At 43.8% G+C, this 12985-nt stretch overlaps 1 protein-coding gene across 11 annotated transcripts in view; it reads right to left on the bottom strand.

The window, feature by feature from the left end:
* Nucleotides 1–12985, bottom strand: part of UBE4B (ubiquitination factor E4B) — a 70513-nt gene that overhangs the window by 37706 nt on the left and 19822 nt on the right. For 6 of the 11 annotated variants that reach the window (XM_083628464.1, XM_083628463.1, XM_083628462.1 and 3 more), the window contains 5 exons: nt 9052–9187; nt 5956–6043; nt 4698–4842; nt 2589–2817; nt 1155–1559 (listed from right to left, as the gene is read on the bottom strand). In XM_083628464.1, coding sequence (XP_083484590.1) covers nt 1155–1559; nt 2589–2817; nt 4698–4842; nt 5956–6043; nt 9052–9187 — 1003 coding nt within the window. The remainder of the gene's footprint in view (nt 1–1154; nt 1560–2588; nt 2818–4697; nt 4843–5955; nt 6044–9051; nt 9188–12985) is intronic. The other 5 variants (XM_083628459.1, XM_083628468.1, XM_083628467.1 and 2 more) reach the window with 1 other exon arrangement.

A 12985-nucleotide genomic window follows, 5' to 3' on the forward strand; every position in this document is an offset into this window, starting at 1 on the left:
AAGCAGGGCCTGAGAACAACGACACTCTCCCCTCCTGCAGTTTCCAGGAACTAGTATTCAGAAGCATTGCTTCCTCCAACTGTGGGGGCCGAGCATAGTCACCATGGCTTAGATGCTTAATCACAGTCTCAAGTTCATCCCTTACAGCAGCCAGGTCCCTCCTGCACCCAATGTGACTTTTATTTTTAAAGCTCTTCATCGAGCACACATAAAACTGACACAAGATTGGTTGCAACAGACCGTTAAAGCATCAAGGTAAGAGAAATAAAGATAACTGCCATAGATACAAAGAATGGCAGACTTAAAAGGTCTATGGGGCAACGTGCCATCAACATGCGACCATACTATTTAAATTATTGCATTTCCTGTCTATATGGTACTGGGCCAAGTTTAAGGTATTACTTTTAGTTTATAGTGCTCTAAGCAATGCAGGACCAGGTGATTTTCTGCCTTGCCTTGTGCCATCTGGTTCCTGAGCTCAGTTGAGTTCCTGCGGGTCAGATGGGAGAGGATCCGTAGGTAACAGGTCCATCAGAGTGGTTGCACTAACATTACAGAACTCTGGGAATTAGGACAGGCACCTACTTTCCTCTGTTTTAGACACTTTTATCTGTGTCTAACCTGTTGAAAACCTCTCTTCCTATTACTCAGGTTGAATTGGCACTTTCAGTCTGCTGCTGAAACGATCTACACTGAATAATTTGTTTTATGCTTTTTCATTTCATTTCGTTGCTGGTCTTTACCTTGTATGTACTCTTGTTTGCTGCCTGATTATTTTTACATTACACGGCTTATACATTCTGAAAGCAAGCAACAGGAAAGATCCATCTACACAAGGTGATCAAGGTAGGGAAAGCACTCTTTTCTCAAAACAAGTTATCAAGCAAAGGTGGGCACGTTATCCCCAAATTTCGGGGGAATCAAGCACGTCACTATTTATTCACCTTCTCTCCCATGTAAGAAGCTGTGAACTTCACACACCCTGCGCCAAAAGCTTTGTGGTTCAACAGGTGCCACTTACAGTCAGTGTATTAGCTTGCCTCAAGCACAATTAGGAACCAAAAAAAGCTTATTATGTTGTTAGTTGAGTTCTTCTGAAGTGCATCAAGTCACACCAACTCTGCACAGCACACATTAAAATGCAAACTCAATACCTAGATGGTGTCCTGCTCAGGAAAGAAGAATGTCTGCCAAGGGGCCCGGGCGAAGCAGGGAACAGAGGCAGGGCCATAGCTACGGGCCTAAGCCTGGGCAAACCAGCCCGCACAGCTGGAGGACTGGCGCTTATAACAGGAGGAGTTGGAGAGCGGGAGAGGATGGAGGTGCTTGCCGAAGGCGGAGCGGGAGGAGCTGGGAAGGCCCAAGGATGAGCCACCATGTACGGGCGGTACCTCGGGGATGGGGGTTGGACTAACAGTGGGCCTGCTGGCACGACATGAGAGCTAGCAGAAATGGGAGGGGTGGGGGCAACCGGGCTGGCAGAAGAGGCAAGGAAGGAACCGGCTAAAGGTGCACGGCTTGAGAGGCTGAAAAGAGGAGCTGGGCTGGTTCCATAGAGACTAAAGTCAACGAAAAGAGGGAGGAGGAGGAGGAGGAAGAAGAAAGGAAGGAAAGAAAGAAAGAAAAGAGAGATAAATTGGGAGCTTAGAACACAGCAAAAAGGGAAGGTAATAAGATACAGAAACAGGCAAGACAGCTCAACATTTCCCCTTCCAGTACGATCCCATTTTATACTCATTTAACTTGCGTGATTTCAACTATATGAGTTGAAGGCACACTTGCTGAAATTGCAAAAGTTAAATACCAGCAAGGCAGAGAATTTTAAACCTTAGGGTTTCCTGGCGCAGAAAGAGCTTTTCAGCACTGTGCCATAGGTTTTTTTTGGGGGGGGGGCAGTCAAGGCCCATTTGGCATGCCAGCTTTGGGAGTGCTAGACATGCGCTCCCCTCCACCTGCTAACTGTGGGGTGGTTCCAAGGGTTTAGGAATGCTTACCAAACCACAGTGTAAGAAGTGACCATACTGTACTTTTCTCACCACAAGGACTCATGCCTTACTTTGGCGAGAAAGGGCTCCTTTCGGGCTGCTCGTCCCACCGCTGCTACCTGCCTCACTCGAGTATAAGCCGAGGGGGGCTTTTTCAGCATAAAAAAATGTGCTGAAAAAGTCGGCTTACACTTGAATATATACGGTAAATGCATGTTAAAGTGAAGGGATAGCTGCCATTTGCAGGTGCATTTCCCCACGGAGCACACGCATTCTGGCATCCCAGTAATCTCTGCCTTTGTTTAACAGGAAGAGCTCCCACAAGTTTCTAGCTCTCATTAGTGCTCAAAAAAGTCAAATGACAGAGGGAGAAAAGAAATGACAGAGAGATTCTGCTCAGCGGACAGTTATCATACAAGAAGTGGCCAGGTTTCCTATGGCTACGCTTCAAACAAATACTTTCCCCCCACCCTCCGGGTATCCATCACACCTTGCCTTGCACTGCAGAACTTGGAAAGAACCATTTTGCACACCTAACCCCTCTGCTCTGCCCTTGCAAACTCACTAACATGGAACCCAGCTAGTTATGCAGCTATAACTTACCTCGACAAGGAGCTGGAGCCAAACGAGCCCACGTTACAGAAAATGGGGCTCGTTCCTGGATTGGAACCAGTGTTCAGAACCAGATTTCTATCAGGCGACCGAGCAGCTGCTGCAATGGGCTGCGAGGTGGCTGTCAAACTGGCAAAGGGGTTTTCCTCCTTCGACTGGGTCGACATCATCAGAACTTCCATCAGGATCTGGCCAATCAAGTCTTTGAAGTCCGAGAACACTTTTGAGGAGAGACAGAGAGAATGACATGAACGTTCTCCACTGTAAGCACCTCAGGAGCAAAACAGAGTTTAAGGGAAAGATCTGAAGATTATGAGGTTGACAACGCCAGATAGTCTTAAGAAAATATAGCACATGGTCACAGCAGGGGCTGTATCCCACCAAGTCCTGCTCAGAGCAGATCAACTGAAATGCATGCACATTAATTTCAAGAGATGTACTCTGAGCACCTGCCTTTTGACAAACACCCCATACAGCTTGAAGGAAAGCAAGGAACTAAGATGAGCCAATGGCCTGTCAACCCAGCATCCTTGATGACAACAAAAGCTTCTCAGCATTATGAGTGCCAATATCAGCCACACCTTCCATATCAGTCACCGTATCACCCACTTCTGTTTCAAAGACAGGAGCTGCAGAGGAATCTGAAAGTATTGGCAAGTCTAACGTCCTTGCTTGCCAACAAAACAGACTGAATGCTTTCTATCTTCAAGTCGTGAACACGGTGGGAGCTGAGCCACCCACCAAATAAGAGTCCTTCCCCTCCCTACACACACTCTTTGGTGCCAGCTCAGACACCATCTGGTGATGACAAATGCAATTTGGAGCTCTGTACCCACTGAAGGAAATCCAACGCAGCAGCTAGATGGGAACTCGCTAGCCCATGCCACCAGCCATCTCCCATGAACAAGCAACTGTATTAATCACTAACCTTTGTTTAAGCATGATGGGACATGTGGGAAGGGGGCTTTAGCTCAGCAGCAGACCACAAAGCTTTGTAAGCAGAAACTCAGTCCCAGAACCTCCTGCGCAACAATCTTAGGTAGGTTGCAGAGACCTTTGCCTGAGTCCGTAAGAGAACGGAACACCAGGCTGGAAGGCCCAATGGCCTGAGCTGTGATCTGCTGACCTTATACCAGGCTTCTCAAGTCTTAATGTGTGGAACTACAGCTCCAGTCACCCTTGACATCCAGCCATGCGGGCTGGGGCTGACAGGAGTTATAGTACAACAACATCAGGTTGGAGAGGGCTGTCTTATGCTGTGTCCACAACACAGAGGCAGAGAGAAGGAGTGGGGGGGGGACCACTCTCATTTGGGGTGGATCCGTAGTTCAGTGGTATGTAAAAGACCCCCAGCTTCTGTCCAGTTGGTGCTAACCTGTAACAAGGCATTTTCAGTGGTGGTTCTCTGCTTGTGGGATGCCCTCTCTAGTGATGTACAATGCCTCTATCATTATTAACTTTCAGGAGGAATTTGAAAACATTCCTATTTGCCCAGGCATTTGGTGGTTGAAGAATACTGTTCCTGGAAATCTCAAGGTCATTGGATGCTTTCAATTGTAACTGCTTTTAATATATTTTTTAATGATTTTAGATGTTATAGTTAACATTTGTTTTTAGAATCTTTCAATCTGTTTTAGAATGTTTTTGCTTGCTTTGTGTTTTTAAAATTGTATATCTGTTTGCCACCCTGAGCTCCTGGGGGAGGAAGGGTAGATATAAATTCAAATAAATCTGCTCCAGTTTGCATTTATTTGACAATTCCAACCCCCAACCCCAACCCCCCCCCCCAAAAAAAACCTCTTTTCCCTCTCTTTTGCTTCCACTGTTTTTGGTTCATACGTGTATTTTGACTCAAGATATCTAAGAATAAACAAGATAAAATTTTGAGCAAGCATTTTGCCTAGAAAGATTGTTCATTTTAATTAAAATAAAACTGAAAAAATCTCTGTAGCTATTTGAGAAATGCTTCTACCTGAGACCATGTAATGCTGCTGCTGGCCAAGATAGAATACAGCATTCAATTAGATGGATGGTAAGCAGCCCAGCTTCTGAATTCAGCATCATCAACAGGCACTTGGGATTAAACCTCAGGTTCCTTACCTTCCTTTGGGTTCTGTTTAAATTGCTCAGAAAGCGAAGTTAGGAAGATGACATCTCTGTCTCGGTCCTTCCAGGAGACCCGGAAAATCTTGCAGACCAGCTGTAAGGCTTGCTCTTCCGATATCTCTGATCCTGATGGGGGCTCCTTTGTCATGGGGAGGGTGGGGAGAGGAAAAGATTCGGGTACTCGTTTTGAAAAGCCACAAAACGGCAGGTATTCGTGATTGTGTAAGGTAAGGGTTAGCAACCTCATTCTGGTCTGCTGTGCTGCATTCCACCCTGATGCAGACATAATGCTCACTAACAATGACAGCAAGTCATGGAAGGGTGGAATTTGCAAGTGAGAGAGAGGGTTGTGCCCTGCAGCACATTCCCCATCTCTCCAAGATGGTTCCATTTGTATTTGAAACCCACCACCCAGGCCGCAAAGGGCACCCCACAAGGCTGTTTACAATACTGAAATTATGCAATGAAGGAAGGCTGAAAACAAGAGGAATCTGCAACAAAATGTGGGAACATGGAGGGCCCCTGTTCAGAATCCAAACCAAACTACCAATGTCTTCTTTCAAGATACACCATCCCCTCCCACCTATTTTTCTATTCTTTTTCCCCCAACAGTAATTCTGCATTCCAGGCAAATTGAGAATGCTCAGCTCCCATTGGGCTGCTTCTGGGATCCCCTCAGGATCTCCCCCCCCCCCATTTTATTTGATTTTTAATTTCTGCAAACCTGGGGGTTCTTCCAAGCCTCTTGAACATGGGTGGTGTTGTTAGGCTACACAAGGATCGGCACTCACCTCTGAACTTCGGAAATAAAGGGATTGATAGCAAATGGGCAAAAAAGCCAAAACCATTGAAGCAAACAAACTCAACACAGGTCAAATAAGTTAAGCTTCAGCTGTCCACCTACAGGCAGTGAGGGAGCCAACTGAGCTTCTCTTGGGAGAGAGTTTCACAACAGCATCGCCACAACCAAGAAGGCCACCCCATATCCCACCCAGCTGCAACTCCTCCACTAGAGGCAGCACATGAAACAAGACTGATAACAAGCATAGGTGGTTTGTTATCTGAAACTGAGCCCATAGCTCCTAACTTTTAACTGCCCAGAGGCCTTGGAAGTAAGAGTGAGCAAGAAACCCAAATGAATAAAAATAAATGAATGAGCGTTCATTTTTAAACCCGTGCGCACATTGCCCCATAAAGGGCAACAGTCAAGTGTCTCCAAGCTTCCCAACTCCATCCAGTACAGCTTACCCACCTTATCGGTAAGGCTCCTTTTCTCTCTTCGGTCATTCTCATCAACTTCCATGTTTTCAATTCCTGAATCTACATCCACCTGGGACATACTGTCAAGTAGAACAAAGAACCCATTAATTCTTCCAGGCATTTTCAATGAAAGTTGCTGACCGAAAAACAGGATGGCTGCAGAACATGAAGGCAGCTCAAGGAGGGAAAAGACTGACATACACAAGAATAACTGGATCCATTAACAAATGTTGCCATTAACAGCCACTAGTCAACAGCCCTGGCCCACAACCTATTGTTCATACTGTGTTTTGCTCTCCAAAGAAAGGCGGAAAAGTGACTCAACCTGAAAGGAGCTCTACAGAGCAGCCCATTAGGAACTAAAAGGGGTGGGGAAAGAAACCCCTCTGTTCTTAAGTTGGTGCCTGCACAGAACAAAAAATCAGGGCATATGGATGGTGGTGAGGCTGCATGCAGTTTCTGCAGGCTTATTTTTATTATTAGCATTATTATTAATGCAATTTATTTGCCACTTTTTTTACAGAAGCAACTCAAAGCATCTTACAGCAAAAACAACAACACATACATTAAAACCAGCCCAATATTAGAATAGATTCGAAACTAAAACTCATTCATATCTTTAGAAGACATAACTATAACATCCTACCCAGTGAAGGAGGCTACAGATAATCAAAAGTCAAAGGCCTGCAGCTAAAGGATGCTTTTGCCTAGCACCTAAAGGTAAGCAATGATCACACCAGGCAAGTGTCTCCCAGGAAATGCCGCCATTAAAAAGGTCCATTCTCACACTGCCACCCTCCAGATCTCTTTCTTTATACTTTTATTTATATAAGTATTTCATATACCACCATATGCTGTGGATATACAAATAAAAGAGAACATAAAAACAATACACGGTGAACATTAAAAAAAAATGGTAGGGAGATTTAAACGGCATAGGCCTGTTGGCATGTCTTCAAGAGACCACTGAAAGTTAACAGCAAGGGTGCCTGGCGAAACTGGCCATATTTGGTGAATACTGAAATCTGTGTGTTACTGACTCATTGTTTAAATTGGGCATAAGTCTTGGGGAGCAGAAATACGTGCATGAATTTAATATATTAACTATCATAAATGAACTGAAAAAAACATATTCCCAATTAAACAATATAGTGAGTTCTGGAAAAGGAGAATAGCAGCTTCTGGTTCACTGTAATCTTCTGAGAAGTATGTGCCAAATTTAAAACATGGTCGCTAGAGGAGGATTAGAATCTAGAAACCAAGAGAGGAACCACCCTTTGAAGGGTCTTTAATTTCTGTGAAGGGATGAAAAATCCAGCTTCCCATTTCATGAATGTGTGTGTGTTTCCTTTTCGATGTTATATTTGGTTGTTAATTAAATAATTTCAGAATGGATAAATTCTTTTTAAAAAATAAAGACAGAAGAATTGAGCATTTTAATGGCTGAAATTTAACTGTAAGATGGTGGGGAAACCGCAAAAAGACCCCTAGTGCTTTGAAGGCTAATTAAATATTTAATACAGAAGAAGCTTTCGTGGATTAAATACCTTGCCAACTCATGAAGTCTCAGTCTGTAACTGGCATCATTCTTGCCACTGGAAATTGTTGTTTGGTTTTTTAATTAATTCTATTAATTTTTCTCATGTCCTTTTTTGTATTAAGCTTTAGTGTGTATGCTACAAATAATCAATAAACAATCTTCTAAAACTAAAAAGGAAAAGCTCCAAACAACATCTGAGCATAGACCACCTAGCTCATTATTTGGTCCATCTAGCTCACTATTGACTACACTGACCGGCAGCAGCTCTCCAGGATTTAAGGCTGGGGACACTCCTGGCCCTACCTGGAGATGCCAGGGATTGAACCTTGGTCCTTCTGCATGCATCTCCAACCACAGAATATATGTAACAGTTACACCCAGCATCCTTTGCACCCAGCAAATGCTCACCTGATTGAGGGGTTTCTACCCAGTCCCTTCAACTAACCTAGCAAGGAAGGAGCTGCAGTCATGAAAACCAAACAGGTGAGGGCCACGCTTGCCTCTTATCTCAGGACTCATGCTCAGACCACAGGGGCAAAGAGCATGACCCCAACCAAAAGCTCCCCTCTTCCTTTTCACGTCTTTCTTCACTGCCTTTTTTCTTCCTAAAACATCTAGGCAACTGTAACTGCTTTACACATCACCCTCACAAACACGTTTTGAGCAATCAATGCTGCATGCTATTTCATTATTAATTATTCAGACATCTTATCAGCCACTCTGATTGGGTTGTTAATATTGAAAGCTTTTATTACATGGTCGGTTTCTATTTTTTTACCCTTTCCTTTTGAATTTCAGTTCCCACAATCGATTCCCTAATATGTGGTTGTGTGTGTGTGTGTTTTTAAATGGTAAATTTGACCCCATTACCAAAATAGCATCCTATCCCTCTGGGTGGGAGCTTAAAAGAGGCAGTTCTATCCACTGTATTTGCCAGCAAGACATTTTGGGTTAGAGAGGTGACTTTAGCCCATCAACCCCCCAACTGTTTAAGATGCCCACAGAAAAAAACTAGTTGCCAGCAAAGGCTTAAGCAGAAGATAACTCAGATTAGCTTTAAAGTTAAAGAACCATCACCTCTTTGAGCATAAGATATGACTCAACTGGAGATTTATGAGCAAATGATATTCCACAAACACAACATAGATGGGAAGCACTGAGTGCTGGGCTGACCTGGACCACCAGCTGCCCCCTCTCCCCCTATTTCACCTCTCCTGCCCCTTAAACATGCACATAGTTCATATTATTTTGATTCATTATGGTTTATTTTGTATTGTTCGACTGTATTGTTTTTTGCTTCTTTGTGGGAATTTCAATAAAAACTATCAATTAAAAAGATCCAATTACTTTGATAAAAGATACCCTGCCAAGTACCCCAGAGACAATTCTATCTCACCACCAGGAACCAGGCGAGCAGCTATTTACAAGCTCATGTTAGAAACTGCTGAGCAGGGCATAAAAAACTAGCATCTGTATGAGCAACAAGCATCTGGGGCAACCCACAATGAGACAGCCTCAAATGAAGAGGGCAGATGGAAACTTTTTTACCTTTTCTCACAGGAGACGCTATCGATATCCATGCTCTGCGACCGGGAGAGGGACTGAGATTGTGTTTCAAGGCTGTTTGATGGGGAGCTACTGAGCGAACTCACACCTTCGCTGCTCTGGCTGCGGTGGGCTACACCTGCAGGGAAAGGACAACAGGGGGAAAAAACTATATGTCATTTTGTTCCTACAACACATTCTTGAACTAAACACACACAGTGTTCGAAACTCCCATTGATCTAGGTGGGTTTTGCAACAGGGAATTTCATTAGCATGAGCAGTTTCTGAGCTCTGGGCACAGTACTGTGCCCAAGATTTCAGATTAAAACTGCAGAGTGGAAAGAAAGGAGGGTCTTTTTCTGCCTCCCCACTTCCAGTCACTCTCTGAGGAGTGAAGAAGAGACCCTCTTAAGAATATTAGGGGGGCAGGCAGGGGAAGCATGGCTTTGTTTTTTGCAGTCTTCAGAGGAGGACTAGACTATGCGAAAATGAACATATGATTTTAGCCGTCGTTCATTCATTTTCAACTTTGTATTCTTGTTTGGAAAAAAGCACACCTAGACATTCCATTGTTGCACCCATAACCTAGGTTTAAGATGCCATTTAGCTCTTAGTTTTCCAAAACTGAACACACACATACTGTAAATTACACACACATTACATACCGTATTTTTCCGTGTATAAGACTAGGGTTTTTTAACCAAAAATTAGGTTTAAAATTGGGGCTTGCCTTAAACATGGGTAGTGCTGAGGGGTGTTTTTTTAATTTGGAGTTCCCCAAACAGGGGGTGTCTTATACACGGGGGCATCTTATAGATGAAAAAATATGGTACTTATATTATACACACACACACACACACACACACACACACACAACAAAAAAATGCTGCAGCACATTTCCCCCCTCCCAATACCAGGAGTAATCCTATTCCAGCCAGCCGTGCCTTCCCTCCAGGGCACTATTAAGCTGCTCCGACAAGCCAATTCAGGCTTTCCTTCCTTCTTCCAGTTATTTGTTTTTCTTTACCAACTGACACTCAACGTTATCTGCTTGCTGGGAACAACAGAATATTCATAAATCCTCACTGGGGCTGAGGTATTGGCTTTTTTGAGGGAGGGGGGACTGCCTCGTTTGGTTGCTTTTGTATTTCTGAGCGGCCTGGAATTGAATCAAGCACACCAGTACCAACTTCTAGTTCCTAGTGACCCTGCTTTTCAACTCTGTTGGCACAGGGTGACTGAGTTTGCTAGTAAGAGTGCTCCTTATATACAATGAAAATGCTAAAGTGTCAATTAAAAGATGTTATATATCTGCAACATAAATAATCAGCAATGCGCTAACACCAGTAATCCCCAAAGACTTCAGAGTGATGTGTTGTAGGAAATTAATTCCAATGAGTTCAAAGGTTGCCCACTGCAACTCTGTAGAGTCACTGCTCTGAGTGGGCCCAGCCATGAGAAAAACTTTGACACGCATCGAGTCACGGCTTCTGGGAGGTAGAACATTATTACTGCCTACTCGAGTACCAGACAAAAACTTTCCCATGAAATGTAATCCCATGCACCAGAGATTTTCAGCCTTTTTGAGTCAAATGCTCCCTTGACCAACTACATTCCTTCTGCGGCTCCCCTGTGAGGAAATGCGCTCCAAGCCTCCGAAGCCCAATTATGTCATCTCTAGAGCCGGCACCCCCTCACCCCTTTTCAAACACCCTCCCTTGCGGCGTGTTTCCTGAGCCTCCTCTCCTTTCCCCTATCCTTGGGAGTCCTCAGCAAGCTGGTGAAGGTGAGGCCACCATCTTGAGAGGGCATCAGAAGAGGGAGGGAAGGAAAGAGGGATACATTTAGCTCCTGCTTTTAAGGAACTCAAGTAAGGAAGCAAACCAAAGCTGATGGTCTTGATTTGTTTGAGCTAACTAGGAAGAGTTCGAACTCCTAAGTGGGGAACACCAGTTATCTCAGAAAGCTTTCAACTGCCTCCTCTGGCATACCAAAGAAAGAAAGAGTGAAAGCCCATGGTTTACCAAGACTCACAAATGTAACACTAAACCATGGTTTAGCATTCTGTCTGAACCATTCCATCAAGTAAAAGAAAACCAAACATATTTAAAAACCTAGTAAGAACAAACTGATGAGAAAAGATAGCCACTAGTACAATTTAAGATATCCATGAATAATAAAAAAGCAAAGAAAATGAAGCAGCCATCATTACTACCTTTCCCACTTTGCATGCTGCCTTGCCAAGAAATAAAGTGTTGATAGTCATTTGCTCTGGACAGAATATATGCTCCATAATCTATTCCAGCACACTCATAGCAAATTTAAATGAAAATTGTCCCCTATCTTTGGTAGGCACAAACAATACTGAATCCAATAGTGGAGCAAGCTGGCCTGAATGATTTCTCGAAGTAAACAGCTAAGAGAGACTATACATATGTTACTTGAGCCATTTCAAACAGGAAAAATATTTATTGCTATACTGTATCTTCAGCATGAGGTCAATGTGCAATATTGCATCACAGTGGCATACTAGTCTCTCACCTAAACTGCAGGGTCAGGGTTAAGGAGGAAGGAAGGAGAGCGACAAAAACAAAGTAAGATATATATGAGAGCTAATTCACAACTACTATCATACACTCACATAATGAAGGAACAGGACCTTGAATAGGGCTATGCACATTAAGAGGCAGCTTGGTGCTCAGTGGCTATTACACGAGAGTTTGGCACTGTGTGGCTGTGGGTTTATAGGGTTTCATGTAGGGATATTTATCAAACCTACTAGGGTGATGCCAGGGATTGAACCTGGGTCCTTTTACATGCAAAGCATGAACAATGGCCCTTCTTCAGCATTAAGTGAATGGCTGCCATTCATCTAGATAAGGGGAAAGTAAACAGCTGCACTTGAGGACTGTTGCAGTGAGGGCAAACACAGCCCTGACACCCAGTGGCATCTGTCCTGACTGACTGGGATCTCTGCAGGGGAAAGGTCTGTATGATAGCAGGAACATGACTAATCCTTTATTTAAAATCAATGTTGTTGTCTATGCTACACATTTCAATAGGCTATTTATTGCATTTTTACTCCAAGGGCACATGCTCCTAAACCCCCAAACGCCACATTTTATCTCCACAAAACCCTCTAAAACAGATTATAGGTTATGTGCTGAAAAGAGTTTTCAGCCCTGGCCGAAAACCTGGTATTCAGAAGCATAGTGCCTCAGAAAAAGGAGCCTCTATCTAGCTGTTGTAGCCAGCAGCAACTTAGGGGCCCATCCAGCAATAACATCCAGAGGGGTAGCCGTATTAGTCTGTTGCAACAAAATCAAAATAGGAACCTTAAAAGACCAAACAATTTACAATTGCATACCGTAAGCCCACAAGTTACACACATTTAACTTGTGCACATTCAGCTTTACACGCTTGGCAAATAAAAAATCAAAAAGGGGTTGGCGTCCGGGGAAAAGAACTTTGGCAATTCCACCCACCATTGCTCCCAATGTGTTTCAACTAGGCATGATTTTGGCTTTAGGAACGATCCCCAAAATGTAACCCCTGTGTAAGCTGTGGGCTTACTGTAATAAGCTGTTGTTGACTAGCATCCAGTTCATTAGATGCATGAAATTTTACAGGTTACCTGTAACTCAGATATTCTAACCCAATGAAATGGAATATACATCACGAAACCTTCTGTGTAACACACAAGATGCAACTACAGCATTGACTTAGGTAGCTTTGAAACAGGGATGGGGAACCTGAGGGGTGGGGGCCAAATGTGGCCCTTGGAACTCTCTCCAGTTCACACACCCCACTAGCCCTCCTTTACACACTCCTTGAGCGTTTTCCCCTGAAAATGTGTCCTTGAACTCTGGTAATGTTTATTGCTTGTAAGGATAGAGGAATGTGTCAACCTGATCTTGTCCACCACTGATAAGCAGCT

This window comes from Podarcis filfolensis (genome assembly GCF_964270895.1).
Source record: "Podarcis filfolensis genome assembly, chromosome: 8".
NCBI lineage: Eukaryota > Metazoa > Chordata > Lepidosauria > Squamata > Lacertidae > Podarcis > Podarcis filfolensis.